The 26,430-nt window shown below is 42.0% G+C and overlaps 1 protein-coding gene across 1 annotated transcript in view; it reads left to right on the top strand.

Moving 5' to 3' along the window:
* CACNA1C (calcium voltage-gated channel subunit alpha1 C) overlaps positions 1-5,786 on the top strand; it is a 1,395,795-nt gene extending 1,390,009 nt beyond the window's left edge. Inside the window, exon 49 of the mRNA XM_069228081.1 lies at positions 118-5,786. Within this exon, the coding sequence (XP_069084182.1) occupies positions 118-411 (294 nt within the window). The 3' untranslated portion in view covers positions 412-5,786. The remainder of the gene's footprint in view (positions 1-117) is intronic.
* The last annotated feature ends 20,644 nt before the right edge of the window (positions 5,787-26,430 follow it).

The raw sequence follows: 26,430 nt of genomic DNA, 5'->3' as shown, positions 1-26,430 counted from the left end.
ATGAGGGAGGGGACAAAATGTGATTGTCAGACTTGTGCTTATTCTGTAATTATACTAATTTATGCCTTTTCTTTCTTGTCCTGCCTCTATCAATTTCTTGCCTCCTGCCGACTGAAGGTCTTGATTTCAGAAGGACTCGTGCAGTTTGCTCAAGACCCAAAGTTCATAGAGGTCACTACCCAGGAACTTGCGGACGCCTGCGACATGACGATAGAAGAGATGGAGAATGCAGCAGATAACATCCTCAACGGCAACAGCAAGCAGAGCCCCAACGGCAACCTGTTGCCTTTTGTGAATTGCAGGGACCAAGGGCAGGACAGTATAGAGGTGGAGACAGATGAGCAGACCATAGATTGTACAGAGACGGAGGACCATCTCCAGGACAGTAGGAATTATGTCAGCAACTTGTAGTTGCCAGGGCTGAAGCAATGATGTGTTTTTTCTGTTTCAATGTTCCTAATGGGTTTGTTTCAGAAGTGCCTCACTGTTCTCGTGACCTGGAGTAACCGGAACAGCGTTCTTCATTCTTTTGCGTTGGGATGAGCAGCAGCGTTGGGTGGTTACGCAAAAGCTTTCCAGGAGTCAGTTCAACCCCAGCATGTGCCCGTGGAAGCCGGAGGCCAGAGGGAGCTCAGCTCCCTCTCCTTCTAGCCCCTGCACAAGGAACAACTGCTGTTAAAGCAGTGCGAAGGAGAAGCTCATCTTGATGGATGGCCCGGACAGAAAGGACCCTGCATTTTTCACCTTTGCTTGTTCAAAAAAGAGGGAAATGAATAATTTTGCACATGTTCTGTAAGAGCCTCACACGTCTCTCTAGAGCCAAGGCCCTCAATACTTTGAAAGATATGTTGGACTTCTTCTGCCGTGGAGTACAGAACCTCGTTCAGAAAACACGACAGCAACAATGTACTGCCTTAGAGTACAGGAAAGGCAGGAAGTGATCCCGCGAGTCCGCACAGTTAAAGAAATGCTGAGACTTCCCACCCTAGCGACTAAGGTGGAGCTCAAGGGCTTGGTTCGGATCCCGAAAGTCGATCTGGATGTTTCCAGGCAAAGCCTGCCCTTGTCAATCCATTCACTACACGGGTACGATGATCTGAGCCTCACTCCCTCCTCCCCTCGAAATAAAGTGTTGGCCAGCTCCACCACTACCTACCCTGCTGAGGCAAGCGGAGTTCTGCCAAGCAGATAAAGCTCTGTCAGTCAACTTTGTCTTCAAGGTGCGTGGCTTGCCCGCTCATTTCAGTGGTGGGAAGAGTGTTCTCCATAGATCTCTCTTGGTTGCAGTGGTTAAGATATTTTCTTGAAAGCATGCTTCGGTTTGGTCAGGTTATTTTTTTTAACTTTGTTGCTGGGTGGGTTTTGTGGTCATTGAAGGTGAGGGGACAGGTGTGGCGTGAAAGGTGGAAGAAGAGTTTGCACCACTTTCTTTTGATTTCAACGTCTGCAAATGTGAAAATCTATTTTGGTTCTTACCGTATTATTTACAGAAAGCAGTTTGCCATTGAAATTCTATATAACAAAAAGGGAATGTGGCCTCTCAGAAGAGATAGATTTCTGCACCGAGTAATTGTTATTTTTTATTTAATAGAAAACGTTCTATTTAAAGAAAAAAGAAAAGTAATTTAAAGATAGTAGGCAATGCACTCGTTATAGTCTTGCACATTGGAGTGAGTGGTTGGCATTTTGTAGTGATATGTTGATCTGTGGGCATGTGAGTAGTTGGGTGAGTCTGCCTGGGTGCGTGCAGGTCTGTTCTTATGTGCACGCGCAGTCCTCTTCTTCCTACTTTTTAAACCCGCAGGAAATCTTCTGGATCTGGGGCCATTGGGATGCAAAAAAAAAGATGACGACATTTGGAAAAAACAATGTCTCTGCTTTGAAAAAAAAATGAATCGGTTACTCTTTGCATTTTCTGTTCCACAAGATATGCAAAAGCAATGCAATAATTTTAATTTTTGAAAAATATATATGATTGTGAGTTGTGTAGGCATTTCACTTGTATAGAAAAAAACAAGAAATTCGTGGAAAAAAAATCCAGCAGAAATACCTTCTCCCTTTGATATATTCCATGTGATGTTTTTCTTGCATTGATAATGTTTCTGTTGAAGAAACCGTAATACTTGAATTCAGGTCAGTTTCAGTATTTTTGAACTATTTTTTTAAAATTGAATTGCAGTTGTGCCAAGCGAGTATATAAATTGAGTTTAAGTTTGTTCCCAAAATCACTTCTTGTATATTTTGCTGCATGTAAATCCTTTAGTATTCAGAGTGTGCCAAGCTTTACCTTTTGGACTTTTAAGTGCTTTTTCTACATGTGGTCAGGGAAAATGGAAGTAAATGATTTTTTTTTGTACAATGAAAAAAATATTCACATTATTGTAACTATTCTACAGTCCACTGACAGGTATCCCCATGACTGATTTTGCATATCTTGTGTTCATTTCCCTTGAATTTGCATGATGAATTCATTAGTACTTTGCTTATTGAATTCATGCCTGCCTTTGTACGCAGTCTTTGCACCTCTTTCGTTTTGTTTAGTTTCTGTTGATCTTGTTTTTTCTCACGGGGTGGTGCTGTCTGGCTGGTTTGTCTATTCTCCGTTCTACTTTTAAGAGGATGAACTGGCATCACCTAAACTATGTGGAGGTGTAGGATTGAATCCCTATGGAAGTAGTTGTCACAGAAGTCCTGGAGGGTGTGCATGTCCTGATCACCCACTCTTCACGTACAATTAGATTTTTCAAAGTGTTAACTACTGACATAGGTAGTCATATCAGTTGCGACAGAAGAGGTAATCAAGTTAGTGGTAATAAAGCACGGGTGCAAAGCTACTCACATACACAAAATTTCTGTGGTGATTGTCCTAAATCCTAAAATAGATGATGTTTTTTCTCATACTGCATTAAGGATTGATCCCTTTAAAAGTTCATATTGAGGAAACCTTGATTCTAAGTTTCCCTATTAATGTCACATATGATTTTGTCAAATTATAATTACGTAGCCATAATCGGAACGCAGCTCAACAATGTAGCACTAGGGTTTATTCTTTTGCTCCTACATGTCATTCTCTCCTAAAACCTTTACATCCTTACCATTCACGGTAAGAGACATTCAAATTTATGTTGGTGCGAGTGGGTACTGGCTTAAATCATTGACACTGGAGATCGTACTCATCGCTGACAGCAGCAGGGTGGATGAGCCACTCATAAAAAAGGATATCTAAGTCACTAATCCACATCAAGGACGGGGGATGTTCAAATCGCAAAAAATCGGGTTTTAATGCACTCAAAATTATGTCAACAATCAACAGAAGTTGGGAGTATCCTCACAGGAAACAGTTGTACAAACCTCTATTATAGCATGCAAATTCTAAAGGGTCTCAAAACCGCTAATGTGGAGACTTTCCTAATAATTTACATTGAGCGATCAAGGGCACAGTGAGGGGGCCTTGGGTCCCAAGTGACACCCTAGCCATGGCCCCTCCTCGCACTCATTTGTTTATAATGTAATTGCTTTGGAAAACTGCTCTTGATAAATATTTTATGTAAATACTTGATCTTCTATTCTAACCTTTTTAGACGTCCTTCAGGATTGAGCTCTGGGTGATTGCACCACCCTCCCCTTCAGCCATCACTATGTGTGATTTTCCAATTACACACAACCATTAGTGTCCCACTCCCACACACACAAAAGAGGACGTCTTCATTACTCTTGCTGCAAGTGGATGTCCTGTTGAGTCACGCTAGGTGATGACTTTATCAGTCACTAGGAGAGTTCCCAGATACACACTGAAGGTTGATCTTGTTGATTACTCTGATGACTACTCAAAAGAGGACCACCAGACAATGGCTTAACAACTAATAGATGGGTGCTCAGATATTCCACACTGGAGGCTGCTCACATCAGTGGAATTGCTTGATCAAGGTGCTGCCATGGTGTCTCACACTGGCGTATGCTGGTTGTAACCAGAAAATGGAAAGAGGATGTGCATTAGAGGTGTTCAAATACACTTTAATGTCTCTGGGCACTGATGATTAGGATAGATTGCCCACTCCAAAATGCTGCTCCAAATGGTGTCATGTAAAAAGTAACTAATAGAGGACATTTAGTTCCACTACAGACACAAACACACATACTGTTGAAATAGACTGATCACTTATTAATATTTTATAATATTTGCTTCCTCAACAATTGGCAAGACCATCATCTTCGGTAGTCCTAATTCTACTCCTGAGCTAAACTAATCCCTTACTCTAAACCTGTCCAATCATTTGTTCTCAATTGTCAAATCCCAATCCCAGTTCCTGAGCTGATTCACTCACTCTTCCCCACTTTGCCCAAGCCCTTTCTTACTACTTCTCTCTACGCTTGTGGATGCCAAGTCAGTTAATTCCTAGACTAAACGTTTGTCTTTGTATTAACCAGATCCATTTCTCTCAGCTGGACTCCTCAGTTCAACTAGAGGTAGCCCAGTCCATCAGTTTAGAACAAGACTTATGTCTCATTTAAAGCATATGTCAACCAAGGAAATTCATCCTGATGTTAGTTATGGGTGACCTCTGCCAACCTGGTTGGTAAAATTATGGAATTAACCATTTGTAATAAGACATCACATTATGATAGCTAACTGATTACTTTATAACCGTTCATTGGCAACTTTTAGTTGTTGTACCAATTAATTAAAATCACAGTACAGCCTCTACATATTAGCAGAGCTGACTGCATGCAAATAGGTCCTAATGCCTGTTTTACCAAATGCTTTCCTTGAAAGATTAATTGATTAGCTTATTTCTTCCTTGATGGTGTAAGACAGGAAAGCTTTAAGATCAAGGACCAAATGGTAGTGGTTTCATGCTGCTTTTTAGAGGTATCCCTACTATGGATCGGCTTCTTCCCAGAGCAGAGGTCCACCAAGGCGGAAAAGCAATAATCCACAGATCAACATAGTTTGCTGATGCCAGCTGGGTCCTTGTCTTTGATTGGGGTTTACTTCGATTACAAAGAATCCTCACCAAATTGTGTGATCTAAATTCGAGCACATAACTTCTGCCTTCCAGACAGCGATGGTGGAATCAGAATTGGGTAATTATGCCATTTCCACTATCTGAGTGGTTTAATGTTGCTTCCCTTTCCCTTTTATTGGAGTGAGTGTCTGGTACAGTCACTGCATGGTGGGTTGAAATGCTAAGAGACTAAGTAAGACGTTTTTTGTTTATACATGCACAGAAAGAAAATGGGCTTCTTGTTTTATCATTTGAATCTACCTTTTTACAGCTCAATTGGCCACCTTGCTGACAAGGTTTATTTGCAAAGATGTGGTCGTGGCTCCAGTACAAACCGCGGACTATTTCTCACATGTGGTTTATTTTCCATTCTTGGGTTGGTTAATGTTTGTGATGAGGCGGGGATTTGGATTCGGGAGCTGGCATTTCCTGAAATTGAGAGCCCTCAATGCTCACTTTTCTTCAACTTCTTCCATTTTGGACCTCAAGATGCTGCTGCCAGACAGGTATCCAATCTGTTTCTTCCCCCACCACTCTCAGCTGAAAAGAACCCACACTTCAGCTGGGATCCTTCTCATCATCGTGTATTGGACAGTATCTTTCCTGCTCTCCTGTATCCGCCTCGGTACGCCGAAAGTTTTCCTTCCTTCACTACACAAACAGACCAACAAAAAAAGGGACAAGATGCATTTTTTTACATTTCTTGATAATTTTCAAAAGCAATGTATCATTGTTTTCTTTACATTGATGCCAATATAAGAGTTGTATGGGTCTCGCCTGGACTCCTGTGTTATTTTCTGTTTGAAAGTTCAAATGTAGGTTGATTGTGGGGGTTGGAGGACGATGTGGGGAAGTTGGGATCTAAATGCACAATGATGTTACAGTGATAAGACTTTCTGTTGACAACTACACAGAAGCACAGAGGGTCTGCTACAGGTACCTTCGTTTATTAACTGAAGATGAAATGTCACTTAGGGAGTTGGGAAGGATGCTTCAACTATTGTTGTCGCAGATTCCACATGCCCCGTAGAAGGAATGTGTATGCCACTCTCTCTGGGGAGTATATTCGTGGCACCGTTAATGTCTGGGGGAAGGATGAGTTGTAAACATCTGTCTACAGCTTACCAAACATTGGAAAAGCAGGATTTCAGGTACTGATGGAAACTAGCCCCAGTGTTCCTTCCTGCATGCCACCCAAAACTGTTCCCCTTACTCCACAGGACCAGATGTCATATCTCTTCAGTGCACTAAAGAAACCGAAAGGAGACACAAATATCTCCATAAAACATTCAAATACATACATAAATTAATCTCCGTCTCATCTTTTCAAGAATTAAGACGCACACTCTTGTATGTGTAAAGTATTAGGGTTAGCATGACAATCCGTTGAGTAAAGTCAAAGCACCCCATAAAGACCACAGTCAAGTACTATGAAATAAATTAAAAGTGTTTTATGAATAGCAACATATTTGGTCCAATGTCCAAGAAATATTGGCCATTGCCAATGGAGACCTGCACGGGGGTAAGTAAAGTGCATGGGGAGGAGCAACATCTCCATATTGGTAGGCAGTGTCTACATATGTGGCCATTTTTATGGTAGATAGTATATGTTTACATGTGTAATATTTTGTGACATGTGGCTTGGGTCCTAAAGAGTGTACTGTGGTAGGCGAGAGATTGACATTATGCTGCAGACAAATTGGGCTAGTATTTAGGGCTTCAGAATTGTGTACACATTGGTAAATCTAAGGGCTCAAGACTCCTGTCAGAATTTACAGCTAATGCAACATTTCACTATCACAGTGATAAAAAAATGCAGTTCGAAATTACATATTCAAGTAATGCAACATTTTTAAACATAGCACAGTAATTTATAATTACTCACATTGCATTATGAATTATTAAAAACTGATTAATATACAAAAGCACAACGAGTCAGACACCTCCAGCCCCACACTGTGTTCTAGAAGTGAGTGTAATAATACAATATAATAATATACGGCATTCTGTAATCCTGTATAAACGGCAGTCACTGATTTCTTTATAATCTGTGACGCGATGCACCCAGTGGCCAATTAAAAGAAGTCAGAACTCTACCATTATGTGTTATTACAGTCGAGTTCTGACTTCACAATGCCTGCTGCCCAGAACCAGCAGCCGAGGGAGCATAATTGAAGCAGCTGTTTAAATCAATGCAAACAGAACGTTGCTGTTCTTTCTTCTGCTTTATTTCAATAGCTCACAATAACCAGCAGAGAAAATATTTTTCTTTTTTTGCAATCCTCAGGAAGAGAAAAGCCAGAGTCTTTCTGCATGTTTCTACAGATTCCAAGCTGCAGTAGCTTTTTTTTTTTTAAACTGACTTGTATTTAACTGTTTCTATCTGTTTGCCACAAATATCTAACAGGTTTTGATGTGTTTAATCTTGCACTAGAGGTTTGCAAACATGCTCGCTCTTTCATAAATGAACTACGCACCAAGGATTTACATGGTTTGTGGGGGAAGGTGGTGGTATAACCATGCATTATATGGGAACAAGTACTCCGTGGCATACATGATGAAGATATCGCAAGTCACCTCTGAGTTCCATAACCATATAAAGGGAATCAGCATTCAGCCTCATTCCTCTATATGATTATGGTACTCCTCGGTGACTTCCAATATCCTTATAATGTACGGCAGGAGGTACTTTATCCCTTATAAAATACATGGGATTCTGTTATCCCATTGGAAACGCAGTAACTCATTTCTTATAACTGGCAACCCGTGAGGCACCAAATCGTCGAATATAAAGAAAAGACACCGGAACTTAACTTTTATAAGGTTATTACAGTCAATTTGTGATGTCATAATGCCTGCTGCCACAGCCGCCCATGTGAAAGGTAGGTCAGGTCACATAACATAATTAAAGCAGCTCTTCAAAACCACAAACAGAACGTTGCTTTTCTTTCTTCTGCTCTATTTTAACAGCTTACGTTGACAAGCAAAGCGAATGTTTATTTTTTGCACTCCTTGGAGAAAAGCTAGAATTTTCTGCATGTTTCTACCCGTTTTGAGCTACTGCGGCTTTTCCTTTTTCTTTTAAACTTGCGTGTATTGAACCGTTTCATATATCTGTGTGCAACAAATAGTTAACAGGTTTTTGATGTGTTTAATTTTACTCTAGAGGTTTTACTTTTATTCTCCATGTTTGCAGACATGCTTGCTCTTTCATATGAAGGAGCTATGCATCAAGGTTTTAAGTGGTTTGTGGGAAAAAAAATCATGTGACCATGTATTATAAGTGATAAAGTACCCTGTGCTGTACATGATAAGGATACTGCAAGCCACTTTAAAGTTCCATAAACTTATAATGTTCAGCAGGAGGTACTTTATACCTTATATAGTGGCCTGTGAGTCAAGGAGATTATACAGTGTGAATCTGAACGTTCACACCTTGTGACTGTGTCTCGGTTCACCGATCAAAACTCTTGACAGAGGAGTGCCACAGTGGGCAGTGTGGAGAGTAGGTGATTTATTGAGAATGGTTCCTGTTAGAGGTTGCCCAGTCATTGGGAAGCCACCTGTTCTATATACACTTTATTAAAGGTTCCTAACACTCTGGCATAACAGCCTGCAAAGATTTTTTATAACAAGCAAATGTAAACTTACCTGTGGAGTCTTAACATAGTCCGTCACTTGGAAACTTCTAGCATAAGCTAGCTCTCGCGTAACCAATTGTACTAATTGTGAAAAAGAAATTCTCGGTTTTTAAATGCTAACTAACTCATAACAGTTTAATTCAAGTCCAAAATATGACAAAGGCAACTATATTGTTGCTCCTGGATACAATATCAATGTGTGTTCTGCTTTTCTTTTTATTACTGGCCACCGTTATCAGACAACATGGTGAATTTGGAGATTTCCGGAAATATGTTTTTATCTTCCCGGTCTTGGTCATTCGGACTTGTCCATTTGCAAAATGCTCAGTTTTTCCATACATACGTTATACATACACCAGGGAAAAAGGTCACAAGTTCGCTTTCTAAATCTGTGCATGAGGCACAAAAAATAAGAACATTTTAAGCACATACATACATGTTGTCTCGGTATTTGTAGTATGACCAATGCACGTGTACGATATGGACGTAATTTATGAATGGGTGTACAAAAGTAAGCAAACTGACTAAGGGTCTTTTGGAAAGTAAGCAGGATGTTTAAAGAATTACTATAGGTTTTAAAGTGTGCCAGCTATTCTTATCTGAGCAGGTAGCTTAAACTGACATGGACCTACCTTGAGAACTGCAAAAAGTGCTTTGGGGCGGCCTAATCAATGCAGAATATGTGTAGGAACAAGTGGCATGTACGGGGAAAATAACAACGAGGAAAGAAATGAAAAGCAAAAATAATTGTTGATTTTGGAGTCCGTACCTTTTAACACCTACTGTATACAAAGACCATTTTATTCAGTGTCCGAACTTTCTTGTACATTAATTATCAAAACTTAATTTAAATCGACCTGTTAGTTTCAAATGTATTGATAAAAAGACGCGGGACAATCAGTGATGCTTTCAGGCATCTGCCTTCTAGCCACTGTTTATTGTCTTATTCTGCCTATTCAGTTTTTTTCCAGAAATCTACAGCTAAACAGCAACTATGTATCATATATATGCATATATCACATGGTGTTCTACATTACACAAACCCCACTTCCATTATACAATGCCCTCCAAATACCACCTAACCTCCTCCTTGCCGTTAACTTAAAGACTACACAAATACCTGCAAGATCACCAAGGTGGTCAACGTTGTAGTATCAGAAGAGCATCCTGCTTCCCAGCATCCCAACCCAAACTCCTTCCTTCTTCCTGAACTGCGTATCAACGTCAGCAACCATCAAAGAGGCGATCCCTTCAACAAACCTAAATGATGTTTTGTCTTTAGACTATGTGCGACAGGGAGACGCCATCTTGCAGAGAAAACTTGGTTCTACAAAGCCAACCACCTGCTTGTCAAATACTTGGACAATATAAACTTGGTAATGAGATGACCTTGGCTTAATGCACTCCAGACTATGACTAGCACTATCTTTTCTTTCAACTACTCCTCGGGACATACTGATTTCAAAAGAATGGTCACACTTTCTAAACATTGGTACAGCCATTTAAGTAGTGAAACGTAGGAATAAACATGAAGCTACATTTTTTAATAAAATAGTATAATAGACAAAAAGTCAGTGTTAAGAGGTTATCATTAGACTCCAATGAATGATCCAAAATAACCTCGGTCGAGCCACAGAGGAGGGTAATGTGGGGCAAGGAGAAATAGATGGTATTGAACTAGAAACTGAATATCTTGATTTTATTGTTCGCGTAATAAGGGATTCGGAGCAAGTTTGACTTTGGAGAAAAAGCAATTTCAAATTTTTGAAGCATTGCTTCCTTGAGAGGTACAGAGTTTACCATACCTAGAGTATCCCTACAGCAGAAGCATTTGCTTGAAGCCTCTTCGAGCATCTGTTGATACTATGTATTAATTTCAAGCAGGAGGGTTGATGAAAATACAATGCCTTAAAAGTCATATAATAAACTTTTAATGTAATTTGGTGGGAGCCTTTGAAGGGTGCTGTGAAGTGGATAAATTTCTTGGCTTCACTAAAGAAGGGGCTGCACATGCAAGACTGCTTTTAGTAGTGCAACCCTACGGTGTATTGGTGTGGGTGGTGAGATATAGTGTAGAAGGCCTTTGACATGTACAAGGTGGCAGAGAGAAGATCAAGTTACTGAACTTCAGTATTGCTTTTTCTGGTGGATATTCTAACTGGATCCAGAGATGTTTCATAGGACTGTCTCTTCGTGCCGCTAAGTGGTATCATGCTACTCCACTCTGGATCCATGCCACCCCAGATGTCACAAATGCATATAAGTGCCACCCCAGTATGTTGAAATCATTTTCTTCTTTTTTTCTGTGACCTCTAATGAGGAGCGCAAGCAATTTTTGGTAACAGTACGCACAGTACTAACGTGGGACCTTTTTTAGAAGGTAAAAAGAGGCCGCCCCACAAAACGAGGAGGTGGGAGGGCATTGAGGAGTCTGCAGTGAGATAGAATATCTACCAGAAAGCGTGCTACTGACAGTAAGTAACTTGTTCTTCACAAGGATAGTTCTAACCGTACATTCCTCGCATTAGAATAGACACCAAAGAAGTACTTTTCCAAAGGTTAAGGGTCTGTGGATTGAACTCAGAGCAAAACGTCTTGCAGAACTGAGTGAACAAAGTGTCCTTACCGCTTAACCTGCCAGTTAAGGTAGCTGAGTTTCGTGAGCGTATGCACTGACGCTGAAGTTGCAGGCTGGCAAATCTCAAGGACAGGCACACCTCTCACTAACACAGTAGTAGCAGCCATAGACCTGGTTCAGTGTGCTCTCATCTCAAACCCTCTGGGTACTGCTTCTTAGCTAATATGTAGCAGATCTTAATGCAGATGACTATCCACCTCAACAAGTTCCTCTTCTGCAAAGCCTTTCTTTCTTTGCTCCAGAGAACCCCACAAAAAGACAATTGTCCTCTTGATGATCCTAGGTATGATCTATGTAAAAGCTTACAATTAATGGAACCTCTCTTCTTTCAAGAGTTTGAGGGAAGCAAAGAAAGTTGGTGATACACTGCCCAACATAGATGTGAGACACAACCTTAGGTAAGAAGGCCACCCAAGTGCTGAGCTCAAGTTTGCCCAAGAATAAAGTGGTATAGGGTGGTTGCATTGAAATGCAACAAGATGACATAATCGTCATAAGGAAGACAATCTTTAAAGTCAAGAGGCACAGCAAACAACTAGGCAACAGCTCGAAGGTTGTATACATAGGAATGTTAAGACAAAGTTAAGGTCCCATCGTGGCATCACATGTGGCTTGGGTGTGTCTAACTTTTAAGACATATGTCACAACAGGTGATTTGAATAAGGACATTTGATCTGGCAAATGTAGAAAGGCCAAAAGGGCTGGCAGATAACTGTTTACAGTTCCCGCTGCAAAGCATTGCTGGGCTAAAGACAAAACAAAACTCCTGTAAGGGGTCACTTTCTCGGGCACAACACCAGGTTACCAAGTTGTCCCAGTGCCTGGCATTAATTGGCTTTGTGAAGGGGCATCAGTGGCAAGGATGACATCCACCATTTCAGGTGATAAATCGAATGCAGTCAATTTCCACCATTCAACCTCCTCTCATGAGGCATAGATTGTGTGAATTCAGGTTAGAGCCCTGCCCTGTGGCTGGGACAGGAGGTCCTTCAGACCTGGAAGCCTGATCGAAGGTCTGATACTCAGGAGTTCTGGGGTCACCAGACTAAAACAGGACTGGTCGTTCTTGATTTTGTTCAGAACTCGGTGCAAGAGAGGCAGTGACATGAAGGCATACAGGGGTCCCTTGTTCTATTCCAGCTGGAAACCATCTCCTAACAAGTATTCTTGCATAAACTCCAACACATACGATTTTTGACACTGTGCATTCTCACAGCTGGCAAAAATCCAGACGATGCTTGCTCAGTTCATCTGCTCTGGTGGTCTGGGACCCTGCCAAGTGGTTGGCAACTAGAAAGATGGCCTGGAACTCCAGCCACCCGCAGAGGAGCAAAGCCTACTGGCACAGCACCCAATACCTCACTCTGCCTTGCTTGTTGCAGTACTGCATAATGGCAGTGCTGTCTGTGAGAACCTGCTCCGGCCTCCTCCCCCCCACACTTGATGTATGACAGGAAGGCGTCCAGAACCAGACAAATGACCCACAGCTCCAGACAACTGATGTGGAGCTGGCTGTGCACCAGAAACCAGTCTTCTGGTCTCCACCTTCCTCAGGTGATCCCCTAACTAACCCAGAACTGATGCATCTGCCACCACTGTCAGCTCTGGGTAGAGAAGAGAGAGCAACCTACCACAGGTCAACCAGCCACCACTGCAGATCCTGGGCTGCCTCTTCCAAGATCTGGATGGTGTCTGAACGGCAGCTTTGGTGACAAACCCACTGGGACTTCAGGTTCCACTATAAGGCACGTGCTGCAATGTACAGGTAAAATAAACCAAAATACTTTGGAGGCCTGAATTTCTAACGTGTAAAATGCAAAAATAGCCATTATTCAAGCAAAACCATAATCAACAATGGGCCAAAGTTTCTGCCCAAATTGTACTGCAGCATGTAATGCTGAAATCTATACTTTATACACTCATTTTTATACACTTTTTCTCAATACAAGTGAATGGAAGCAAAACCATGTGAAACTGTTCTTTTAAGTGAAACCGATTAACAAACAGATAGTGGGAGCTTTTTCATGAGAAACTATGTGAGAAGTCCCTGAGACAAGATAAAATATTACAAGAAAGTCCTGAGAAAATCAGTTTTCCAAAATTCACGCTTTGAGGTGTCAATTTTAAAACAATCCTACGCTTACACAAGATGCAGGGAAATGTGAAAATGCATGACACTAAATTAAATGGCTACTAAAACTCAGTAATACATGAAATTTAGCAGGTATGTTAGGATTAATAGACTCTTTCGGTTAATCCAAAATCGAAATTAAAGAGTGAAATGAATCAGTGCATGTTGAGGCACGATCAGATATTGGCAGATTAATAATAAAGCAGTAGTATGAAGAGATGCTAATGGCTGATTTACTTTCTTACAAGGACAGTGCATAAGGATAAGGGGCCATGAAGCCTCAGAACCACATTCACCTGGATCCAATGCCTTGAGATCCTAGCGGGTGACTAGTCGTGCTTTACAAGTATTATGATTGATTGATCCAGGAGACAGCCTGAACCATCAAGAATTAAAGCCTAAATATCCTGGACTCATTGCTGTGAAGGGAAAGCCCCAAACTATACTGTATCCTATCAATGGAAGGCTCGGGGTGGAATCAGGTGGGACTTCAGCTTATTCATGATGACACCCAACAATACCAAAAGATCTGTTGTCCCAAGTGGTCCATGACTGACTGCGGCAAGCCTCACTTTAGTAAGCAGTTGTCAAGAGATGGCAACTCCCAACCTCTGATGATGGACATCAACCACCAATATCACTGGTGAGGCTAAACGGGAGCACAGTATACTGAAAATGCTCCTGGTCCACTCTGAACATTAAATAATGCCTGTGGGACTAGAAGAAGGGTATATGGAAATAAATGTCCTGGTAGTCCAAGAATACCATACAGTCACCTGGGTCCAAGGCAGATAGGATCTGTGCCAAAGTGAGCATGCTGAATCCGTCATTCCATAGGAAGGTGTTCAGGGAACATAGGTCCAAGACAAACCTGAGGCCCTCCATCCTCTCTACGGCACTTTCGGATAACAGGCACACCTCCTCTACCAGGATCAACAGATGCTCTTCTGAAATCTGTTCTGTTGCGGGACAGATATTGGGAGGGGAGGGGAGACAAGGTAGAATATAACCTTTTTGAATCATTTGTAAACCCTATCTGTTAGATGTGACGATTTGCCAAATTAGGAGGAAGTGTGGGATCCTTCCACTGGGTGGGTAGGAATCACTGATGCCCAATTAACAAGGTTTGTTGACCATTGTAGCAGTGGAAGAGAAGGACTGTTGCCCCTGCTGGCCCCAACTTTGCCTGCCGGATCTGCATCTTTGAAAGGACTGGGCTGTCTGTTGCATCACTGGTTGGAAAGGTTGACACTGTCCCTAACTCTCTGCAGTAGCCCTTAAATTTACCAAACTTATACGGGAATAGTCTGGCCAGGGCAATCAGCCCCAAGTACTTTACTGTAGCTTTACTTTATTTGCAGTGTTCCAAAGTGGAATCTGCCTTTTCACCAAAGAGGCGGGACACACCAGAGGCCATGTCCATCAATTAATCTTGCACATTGCTGGAGAACCCAGTGGACCTCATTCAGACAGGGAGCACACTGGTACCAACCACCATGCCAAGGCAGTCCATGGTATCTAAACCTGTGCGGATAACATATTTTGCTGTGTCTTGCCCATTATGAACCATCTGGACAGAGGTCCTAAAGTTTGCTGGGACTGTTGGGAAGATTTTGCTGGCTATAGCCCAGAGGCATCGGTGTACTTGCCCCACATATAGGCTGCGTTTATAGGCCACAATACCAGACTGGCTGAAGAAAATATAGGTTTGCCAAAGGTGTCAATCAGTTTGGATTTTCTATCCTGAGGAGCGGAAGGAAATGAATTAGGAATCACTTTACTGGTTGAGGACTGTACAATACGGCTTTCTGGAGTGGGGTGCTTGTGGAGAAAATCTGGATCACCAGGCACTAGTCTATGATGTCTGGCCACCTGCCTGCTCACAGGTGGGCAAGAACAATGTTTCAATTGAGTAGCCACCAGGGTATTTGTGAGGACATCATTAAACAAACGTAAGGGCTCAGAACTTGCAGGCCCAGGCTGCAAAATTCTGTTAGAACATCCATTTCTGATGGATACGTCTAACTACAGATTTCTCACCATGTGAATACCCACAGGTGCATGACTTTTTCTGGGATATTTCTCAGCAATTCTCTGATGTGGCCACAGGTGGCGTGTGGCTCTGCATCAAGCCCATTCTGCCCCTGAGTGACATCAGGGCCCCAATACAACTGCCACATCTGCACATCAACCTCAGGTTCCTAACACATCATTGACGGAACCTTTCAAGGTCTCTCTGGTGTCCGAGCTCCTTGCAAGACTTGAAGTTGTGGCATCCCAGCTCACGTGACTCAGAAAGGCACCTGGAACTGAGAGACCAAGATCTATGACACAGAGAACCATAGAAAGGCTTGGTTGCGTTTGAAGGCAAGAACGTGGATGCGTTCTGATTCCCGAGAGAGGTTATTTTAGCACTCCAAGTCCTCAAGTATTTCAAAAAGACCACACATGGCTACTCTTCTTCCAGCCTTCTCTCACAAGGTGAAGTCACATGGTTGTCAAAGTACCTTGAGGTCATTGTCTCTGTCTCATACCTAGGAAATAATCACAGTCATAGCCCACATTTTTGTGTCCATCGGCACCACCACAGCAAAGCCAAACATTCAAAAAGACGATACTGTGAATCTTCACTACCCCCATTGTATCCCTAATGAGCTCCTTCAGGCTCCACGATTCCAAGGTGACCTTCAGTCAGGGTACCACCAGCAGATCCATCTCTGGTGCCAACAGTGGATCTTGACCCTGTTCTGGGGTCTGCGCCAACTCCGGGACAAACAACTGCTCCATCTTCCCCTACGGGGCATAGGCATGCACTGGAGCCCTGTGCGTGGATGGTTTGGGACTGGATGTTACTCCTATTACTTCTTGGTGGCAAACAAGGAAGAAGCACTATGTCCTATGTTATATCTCTGCCCCCTGGACTTCTTCTTTAAGAAGGACAATTTCAATATGTTTACTCTGTCGCATGTTCTGGGTCCCCTTGATCTAGAAGGCTGGATTGCGATAGTGAACCTAGAGGATGCCTATTTCTACATCCTCATCCTCCAGTACAACAGAAGTGGTCTGTGGTTCTGAATAGGCTACAAGCACTTTCAGTTCTCTGTGCTCCCCTTTGGCCCTACCAGCATCCCTGGGTGTTCACAAATTGGAGGTGGTCCTTGCCCATCTTCTGAAGTTAGGATTACCAGTCTTCCCATACATTGACTGGCTACTGAAAACGGGCTTGCCTCAAACAATTGTGTACCACCTCCAGACAATGGCCAATCTCTTAACAGCGACAGGGTTCTCCCTCAATGTGCTGGATCCACACCCGACTCCTTTGCAGAGGCTTCCTTTCTTTGGAGCCATCCTGGGCATAGTGCTATTTGGAGCTTTCCCTCGGCCTTAACAGTTCGAGGATATTCAGGCTATAATCCCAATGTTTCAATCCTTGACCTGGGTCTCAATGAGAGCTGCACTGAGGCTTCTTGGTTTCTTGCCTGCCTGCATCTTGCTAGTGGCCCACACCTAGCAGCATATGAGGGCTCTGCAGTGGGATCTGAGGTCTCAGTAGGCTCAGAGGAACATACAGGATTCCATCCAGGTGTCGGAGTAGACTGTGAAGGATCCACAGTGGCATTTGCTGGACTACAATTGGACCAGTGGTAGGCCCTCTCCCTACCACTCCCAGAGCTAACATCATGACAAAAGCATCATTGCTGGGTTCAGGAAGCCATCAGGGAGAGAGAGATCAGAGGACTCTGATCCCCGGCAGAAACCTTCCTCCATATCAACTTATTGGAGTTGCAAGCGATTCACTTGGCATTGAAAGCCTTCCTCCCATCCATCAAGGGAGAACGGGTGCAAGTTCTTACAGACAAAATCACCATCATGTGGTACTGCAACAAGAAAGGAAGAGTGGAGTTATGGGTCCTGTTCCAGGTGGGTCTGCGCCTCTGGGACTGGCTGAATTGTCAAGGCATCTCCTTGGTCGTACAAGTCCTAGTAGGATCTTTAAATGCCAGGGCAGATGAGCTCAGCCGGCTTTGCCTGGTAGATTACAGCTGCATTCAGAGGTGGCCCATGGAATCTTTCAACAATGGGAGGAACCTTGGCTTGATTTATTTGCCACCGCCAAAATTAGGCAGTATCCAAGCTTTAGCAAGTTGAAGTTCCTAAGGCATTTCTTGCTTGGATATGACTTTCAATTAGACTGGAGTTCAAGACTCCTGTTCAACATCCCGCCTTTACCGCTCCTGTCCAAAGTTCTAAAGAAGATGCGGAACAACCAGGCTCAAGTCATCCTAGTGGTTCCCTATTGGGCAAGGAGAGTGTGGTACCAAGACATTCTGGCCATGAGTATCTGCCCCCCATGCGACTGCCTCTTCTAAAAGACCGACTCTTGCAATAATAGGGTAGGTCATGCAAATTGAGCAGCAACAGCTGACAGCCTTCGATCTCCCTTCCGAAGTTGCAAATGTGATTTTGGCAGCCAGGCATCTCTCTACTAAGCCCATCTATGCAAGATGATGGGAGAAGTTTGTTGTTTGGTGTTCTTCTCAGACAATCCAACCAAAACAGGTCCGATCTCATGTCCTTGTTTTGTCATGGCCTCTAGCCTAACAAGGCCTCACTGTGACTACCATTAAAGTTTATCTGTCTGCCTTTGCCTTATTGGCCTTCCTACGGTTGCCTGATCACCCATCTTTGTTCAAGTCACCTGTTGTGTTGCAGTTTTTGATAGGGCTGATTCATATGTTTCTGCCAAAACGCTTTGTGATGCCCCATTAGGACCTCAATCTGTTTTTTACATTCTTGATGTGCACCCCTTGTGAGCCTATGCATAACTGCTCCTTGAGATTGATCACATTGAAGATGACTCTTTTCATTGTGATCACTTCAGCTTATCACATGAATAAGATGCAAGCCTTTTCTGTCCAGAAACCACACCACCTTCATAGTGGATAAATTGGTGCTAAGGCACAAGGCACTGTTCCTTCCAAAAAAGGTTGGGCAATCGGTTACCCTACTGCCGTTCTTCGCGCCACCTCATCTGTTCAAAAAGAAAGACAGACCCCGTAGCCTTCACCCAAAGAGTTTTTACATTTATTGCACAAAAGATCACCAAGTGGATGGTCAGTTCTGTGTGGGTTTTGCTTGGGCGAAGAAGAGCAGTGCAGAAACAGATCATCACCATACAAATTGTTCTTTGTATAAAGTTCTGCTATGGTCTGGCTAAGAACAGCCCTCGGAAGACCTGTGGGCTCATTTCACCAGAGCCAAAACTGCTACAACTGCACTTGAGTGTGGAGTGTCTATTTGAACATCTGCCAGGCTGTGATGTGGGCATCGGTTCACATGTTCAGAAAGCAATACTGCTTGGATAGCCAGGTCATGTGGCAAGGGCACTTTACCTATTCAGCCTTGCAGGATTTCTTGGTTTGAGCTATTCCACAGAATTACCACCTGGGGAAGGTATACTGCTTTTGGTTTCTATTCACAAGGTGAGGAATCAGTGGTTGTAGATATCCATTAGAAGAGTGGGTTACTTACCTTTGATAATGCTCTTTCCGATCCTCCCTCCTCCCCATTCTGTGGACCTTTCTCTTTTCTTTTTTTTTTAATTCCCTCTGCTTCTTTCTCAACTTCTTTTTTGTTTCCTTTCTTTATTCTTTCTGTATTTTTCAATTTCTTGTTTTCACTTTTTCTTTCCTTTTCTCCTTTCTTTTACTTCTTTCCCTTTTAGCTCCTTTTTCTTTTTGTCACTTTTTTGTTCCCCTCTTTCATTCCCTCCTACCGCCTCGCCTTAATCTTGTTTCCTGATTTTCTCTTTCCTCCACTTTTTTTATTCTTTCTTGCTCTACATTTTTCTACCTTTCTTTCTCCTCTTGTACTCTACTTGCACACTTGTCCTCTTTCCTTCAAGTTTTTTTCTTTCTGACTTGTTCTTTCCTTGTTTCAGTCTTACCTTTTTCTACCACTTTATTGTATACTTTCTTCCTCTCCCTTCACTTCTTCCTTTGTTTTTTTCTTTTACTTTTGCTTTTCTCCTTTATTGGTTCTTCTTTGCTTAGTTTCTTCTTTTTTCTCTTTTTTCTCTTTCCTTCTCTCATGTTTTCTTCCCATATCTTCTCTAGGAACAAAGCACAACTTGCTTGGCCTTTAGTACCGCACAATGACTTTCCATTCACAGCAATGGTCATTCCTTCAGCCAAGAAAAGATCCAAAAACTCTAAGAGGAAAAACCACCAATCTACACTAACACTTTGGCTGATTTTCTCCTATGCACAGGAGGAATCTTCTTCTTCATACAAAGAGCAGAATTATCAAATTTATCCCAGCAAATACAGCAAAAATCCTAGATGGAGGTAAAGCTTTGGTTCTTCCTAAATAGATGATGCAGGATCACACCAACCAATATGAAGAACAAATCTGGCACACAGGGAGGACCATCAGATGATTTCCACGAAATTGAACCTATTCCCCCAATAAGGATGAAAATTATGATCACGTGCATACGTGCCAACAGTCAGGAGGGTGATTTACAAAAGAAAAATCTAAACAAATTAATTTTTCCGCTCAGTTGTACTGGAGGCTCATGCCCACTTGTAATTTGAATGAGAGAAATAAAAAATAACTGCATTTTTTCAATTTAAAAATCAGATGTATCCCACCTAAATCAGGAGTGTTGACATGTGTAACACTATTTCTCAGTCTACTGTAAAATCCTCTAGGCATAAGGGTGGGGTAACTGTCAATAAAGTCTTTATTTGGCTTAGAAGAACCAAAAAAGATACCAAAACAGTACATCACATGTATCAATATATAAAAACAGTCCATCAAAAAGATATTATTATTCACATAAAATACAGAAGCTTAAACAGAAACAGCAGACTCCACATAAAAACCACAAAAAAGGTACTGCCTTGGTGATCATACTAATTTACCTCTAATTGTTTTTCTTAATGTAATTAACAGTTGAAAATAAATAAATAACTACAGCTGAGGAAATAGTAACAAAATGCAGCTGCTGAAGAAACAGAAGTGCAGGTCTACAATGTCTAAAATTTACCTCTATCGCCATGAGTGTCAAATACTGCATGTATCCGCTGAGTCTTATAATATTTACAAAAAACATAAAGGGAAGGGTGACTGAACAGAGCAACCATCACATGGGCACCGGGGGCTATCCAAAGTCTGCATACCAGTCTTTGGAAAAGAAACCAAAGGGTGGACAATGTTAAAAGGCAACTTGTCAACACGAATCTGTGTTGGTAATTGGTCACCATTTCCAGACAAAATTGCATGCCGTCCTTTGTTAGTAACAGAGCGTGGGCTATAACCTCACCTTAGATTTACAAAATTCTTCCTGAGCCCTGCTATCATTACAGACTTTAAGAAATAAATATTCGATATCTTTACTGATGCGCTGATTGAATCAAGCTCATCAAAGAACTTAGGGTCTGATTCAGAGCTCGGCAGACAGGTTACTCTGTCACAATGGTGACGGATATCCCATCTGCCAAAATCTAAATCCCACAGGATAGAATGGGATTTAGATTTCGGTGGATGGGATATCCATCACCGTTGTGACAGAAAAACCTATCCACCGAGTTCTAAATCAGACCCTTAGGTTTGCCCAAAGTCCCACACACCCTCCTAATGGAACCTGGACATGGAATAGTAAAGGCATACTCAAGTGATAAATAATCTTAAAGTATCAACCTATTAAAAATTGATGGTATTGTCCTAATTGAGTGCCGTAGCATAAGATTATTGATCAAGTCCTCAAGGTAAATCATGCTCAACTCCATATGTATGTCAAACAGATGTGCAGAACAGCACAGGAACCCCCCCCCCTGCAAATTTTGTGAATCATTGTAGCCCCACAGACCTACACTACAGCTGACTACAGAAATATAGTTACTTTCCTGTAGAGTTATCATCCCTCGCAGGGGTTTCATCCCTAATATTGAGGCAACTCTAAAAACTGCTTCCATAGTCTTAATAAACTGTTGCTTCCTCACATTATAGAGGTGGAATCAATTAAAAGCAGAAGCCAATGGGATCCACAAATATGAATAAAACATACTTTGCTAATCCATACTCCATAAACAGTATGTGGACAAGTCTTTGCAGCTGCGGGGCTGAAAATCCTGGTTAACGTCTTAGTTAAGTTTGTTTTGAGGTTCAACTGATCAATAAAAATGGTGAAAATATCAAGCAATTTCCGAAGGCCATCAATGCAGCATCATGATCATACAGCAGAACGGAAAATGGACAAGCACCCACCTAAAGCATGTCATGGCCAGTAAAGACCGCTCTAGACCATTTATATGGAGAGTAATAAGACATGGTGGGAGCACACATCCCCGCCTGAGTCCTCTCCCAATCCTAAAGATCCTAAAGGAGTCTGAGCACTCACCATTCAGGCCAAAACTAACCTTTGCAGAGACATCCATTTACACTGTCTTAAAGATTTTACCATTGGTTCCTCTACCCACAATGATGTTGTAATTTCAAACAACTTTGAGTGATTTACACAGTCAAACGAGCTGCTAAGGTTGAATGCAATTGTAATTGAATTGTATTTTTATAGCGCTTACTACCCCTGACAAGGAGGCAATATGCTTTTTGGTGAGTAGCACTCTACTCCGGAACTCAAAAGGATTAGTGGTGGATTAGTTCAAGAAAATATGAGTTAATTTGAGCAGTGGACAAGTGAGTTTGTTAGTTGGATTAAACAGAATAATGGAGGCATAAAAGAGGGAAGAATCTAGAAAGCGTTAATTGGGGGATCACAGTAGTAAGATGAGTTTTGGGATGGGTAAAAGGAGTGGTGGAGGAGCGAAGAATTTAGAAGGGTTGTTTGGGAAATCATAGTAGTAAAAAGAGGTTTGGGCTGAGTTGGGGGATAGAGGAGGGAAGATTGTAGAAAGGATTATTATATATGGCCTAAGGAACTTGAGGCTTCAACAACATCAAGAGAAGTTAGAACCCTAGGGGTAACCATGGATTCAGACCATTCTGTAATACCACGTGTTAACAATGTCATATCAAGTGTCTTCTACACAATAAAAATACTACGTTGCATCTTCCCATATCAATATAAACTGCACGTCATCCTCACACTTGTAAGCTCCAAGCTTGACTATGCCAACAGCCTATAAACTTGTCCCACCCGTATTCATCATATGCAAAATACAACTCATGCAAAATGTTGCTGCAAAGCTTCTTTCCAGGCTTCACCTAAAAGAGCCCATGATTTTAGTCCTGCAGTCGCATTACTGGCTACCTATAGCTAGAAGGGCAATTATCTCGGCACTCTACATTGTCCACAGAGCCCACCCCAAGGAAAAGGACTGCTATATCTACAAATTAAATTCAAGCAATATAAACTTAACAGAAGACTGCGCTACAGGCTTCCACCAGCTATCACCCTACCACCTTACCTACAGCATCCATTTTAGGACATCCTCATTCCTCACTCCTCATCCCTACTTCTTATCGTTGCTTCTAATCCATCATCCCTACTTCTCATCCATCATCCCTACTTCTCCTCCATCCCTACTTCGCTTCCATCATCCCTACTTTTCATCCATCATACATCATCCCTACTTCTCATCCATTATCCATACTTCTTATCCATTATACATCATCCCTACATCTCGTCCATCATCCCTGCTTCTCTTCCATTATCCCTACTTCTCATTCATTATCCCTACTCCTCATCCATCATACATCATCCCTACTTCTCATCCATCATCCCTACTTCTCATCCATCATAGATCATCCCTACTTCTCATCCATCATCCCTACTTCTCATCTATCATCCCTGCTTCTCATCCATCATCCCTACTTCTCATCCATCATACGTCATCCCTACTTCTCATCCATCATCCATCCCTGCTTCTCACCCATCATCCCTACTTCTCATCCATCATACGTCATCCCTACTTCTCATCCATCATCCCTACTTTTTATCCATCATACTTCATCCCTACTTCTCACCCATCATCCCTGTTTCTCATCCCTCATACTTCCTTCTCAATCATACATCATCCCTACTTCTCATCCATCATCCTTTCTTATCTTCCATCATCCTTGCTTCTCATCCCTCATCCCTGCTTCTCATCCATACTTCTCATCAATCTTCCATTATTCCAACTTCTCATGGCTTCAGCCATCATCCATATTCATCATTCCTCATCCCTCAATCATACCAACACATTTTCAGTTTTGTGAAAGACACATTCATACTGATTGGCTGGCAACAGCCAACCAGAGCTATGAGTATACACTGCTAAGATCTGGACCCAGCTACTAGCCACCATTAGAAGCATCCAAAGGCATATACACTTTAAAAGACAGTTGAAGACATGTCTGTTTTCAAGATAACTACATCATCCCACATCTAAGCAACAGAGCTCAAGGAGACAGTCGTACCATCAAGCACAGTCGTCACCTTACACCAAATAAACAGGAATGGAATAACTTCTTATCGTTGCTTCTAATCCATCATCCCTACTTCTCATCCATCATCCCTACTTCTCCTCCATCCCTACTTCGCTTCCATCATCCCTACTTTTCATCCATCATACATCATCCCTACTTCTCATCCATTATCCATACTTCTTATCCATTATACATCATCCCTACATCTCGTCCATCATCCCTGCTTCTCTTCCATTATCCCTACTTCTCATTCATTATCCCTACTCCTCATCCATCATACATCATCCCTACTTCTCATCCATCATCCCTACTTCTCATCCATCATAGATCATCCCTACTTCTCATCCATCATCCCTACTTCTCATCTATCATCCCTGCTTCTCATCCATCATCCCTACTTCTCATCCATCATACGTCATCCCTACTTCTCATCCATCATCCATCCCTGCTTCTCACCCATCATCCCTACTTCTCATCCATCATACGTCATCCCTACTTCTCATCCATCATCCCTACTTTTTATCCATCATACTTCATCCCTACTTCTCACCCATCATCCCTGTTTCTCATCCCTCATACTTCCTTCTCAATCATACATCATCCCTACTTCTCATCCATCATCCTTTCTTATCTTCCATCATCCTTGCTTCTCATCCCTCATCCCTGCTTCTCATCCATACTTCTCATCAATCTTCCATTATTCCAACTTCTCATGGCTTCAGCCATCATCCATATTCATCATTCCTCATCCCTCAATCATACCAACACATTTTCAGTTTTGTGAAAGACACATTCATACTGATTGGCTGGCAACAGCCAACCAGAGCTATGAGTATACACTGCTAAGATCTGGACCCAGCTACTAGCCACCATTAGAAGCATCCAAAGGCATATACACTTTAAAAGACAGTTGAAGACATGTCTGTTTTCAAGATAACTACATCATCCCACATCTAGGCAACAGAGCTCAAGGAGACAGTCGTACCATCAAGCACAGTCGTCACCTTACACCAAATAAACAGGAATGGAATAACTGAAGAAACCTGACACACACTGCTGGACAATTACGAAGACTTTAATCTAGTCAATCACTGTGGATCCTAAATATCTATACACTCTGACCACTTCTTTACATCTCACTATGACACTCAAATACATGCTAAGAATAAAATGCCCATCCCGGCAGATCTCTCCACTTCTCTCTCCCTTCAACCATGCCAGTTCATGATGACAACTATACATAAAATCTCAGAGTAGACAACCCAGTGCAATAACCAGCTAAGCAGGCTATAACCCTAAGAAATACCAAAAAGAGCCCTGCAGAGCTTCTCAAAGCTGCCAGCACACTGAAAATGGTAAAAGCGTGCCTCCTTATCCACCACACTGTTTTGCGCTCCACCACAAAGCTATGTCATCGTTCAGTAACACGATAACCGCAACTCGATGGACGTCACTTTTGATATGGAAACACTTCCCGTATAGTATCAAAATACAAAGACAACACCCTTCCAACTTTGCACTCTATATGACGTAGCCTGCTAACCACTTCAGAGTCCCACATAGGGGTATTAAGTGCTAGATGCATGCTGCAATATAATACAATACAATGGAAAGGCACATACAGCATAAAGCACCATACGCCTGAAAGAAATCTCCAAACAAAAAGAGGCTACTGGACACCAACATGGAGTTAGTAGAACAAAAGCTGAGGTGTGTCTCCATGCAGTGGGCCAATCCAAAACAAACTAGGAGGTTAGAAGTAAAATGGCTCAAAGGTAAACAATCTGCTAAATGGTCTATGGCTTGAAAGGAGTTGGGAAAGTCCTTGTAATCATAGGTATCAATTAGGTAATATCTTGCTACCCATAGTACTGTCCTGTTATAGTGCATTGCAGAGATTATTAAGACACTGTCAGGAACATAAAGTAAACAAAACTCTACAGCCTGTATTTCATTACCATGAATGGCACTCTTTGCCCATCAACTAGTCCCTTTACTGAAAAATAGCAGGCTGCTGTGAGGCTCATAACTGGACAGTAATTGTACCAGAGTGGCCTCCTAAATTATACAATGGTTTTGAAATTTAGTTAACATTTTAAAAAATTCTGTGTTTAGCACCTCAGCCGAAGTAATGTTGAATATTTCCCCGCCCCCTTCACTGGAACTTAATTTTCAAAATTTCAGGGATTCATAGTAGGGGTTTAAATAAAGGGTAAACGTTTTATGATATTGAGGTATCAGATCGTAAAAGCTGAAAGTTCCACATAAACAGGTATTTGATCTATTCTGTCAATTATTTGGTCCGAATTTCTCTTTAATCTTTTTTTTTTTGCAGTATCACGCTTGCTAAAAGGTTGTTCTGCTCTCAGAATTCTCTAACATATGACAGGACTGCCTCATGGTACAAGGCACACCAGACAGCTGCCTGATGGGCAGGATAAATTGACGCTGTGGCACTCTAAGCACTTCAACTGTGGCCACCCGTCACAAAAATTAAATCTCTGAAGATCTCGAAAATGAGATCTTTGAAGATTTTTGAAGAGCAAAACCTTCATTTGATAAGGGTATCAAAACCTATTG

Source organism: Pleurodeles waltl, chromosome 4_1, assembly GCF_031143425.1.
Source record: "Pleurodeles waltl isolate 20211129_DDA chromosome 4_1, aPleWal1.hap1.20221129, whole genome shotgun sequence".
Taxonomy (NCBI): Eukaryota; Metazoa; Chordata; class Amphibia; order Caudata; family Salamandridae; genus Pleurodeles; species Pleurodeles waltl.
Note: the sequence above shows the minus strand (reverse complement) of the source record. Positions and strands in the feature narration are given on the sequence as shown.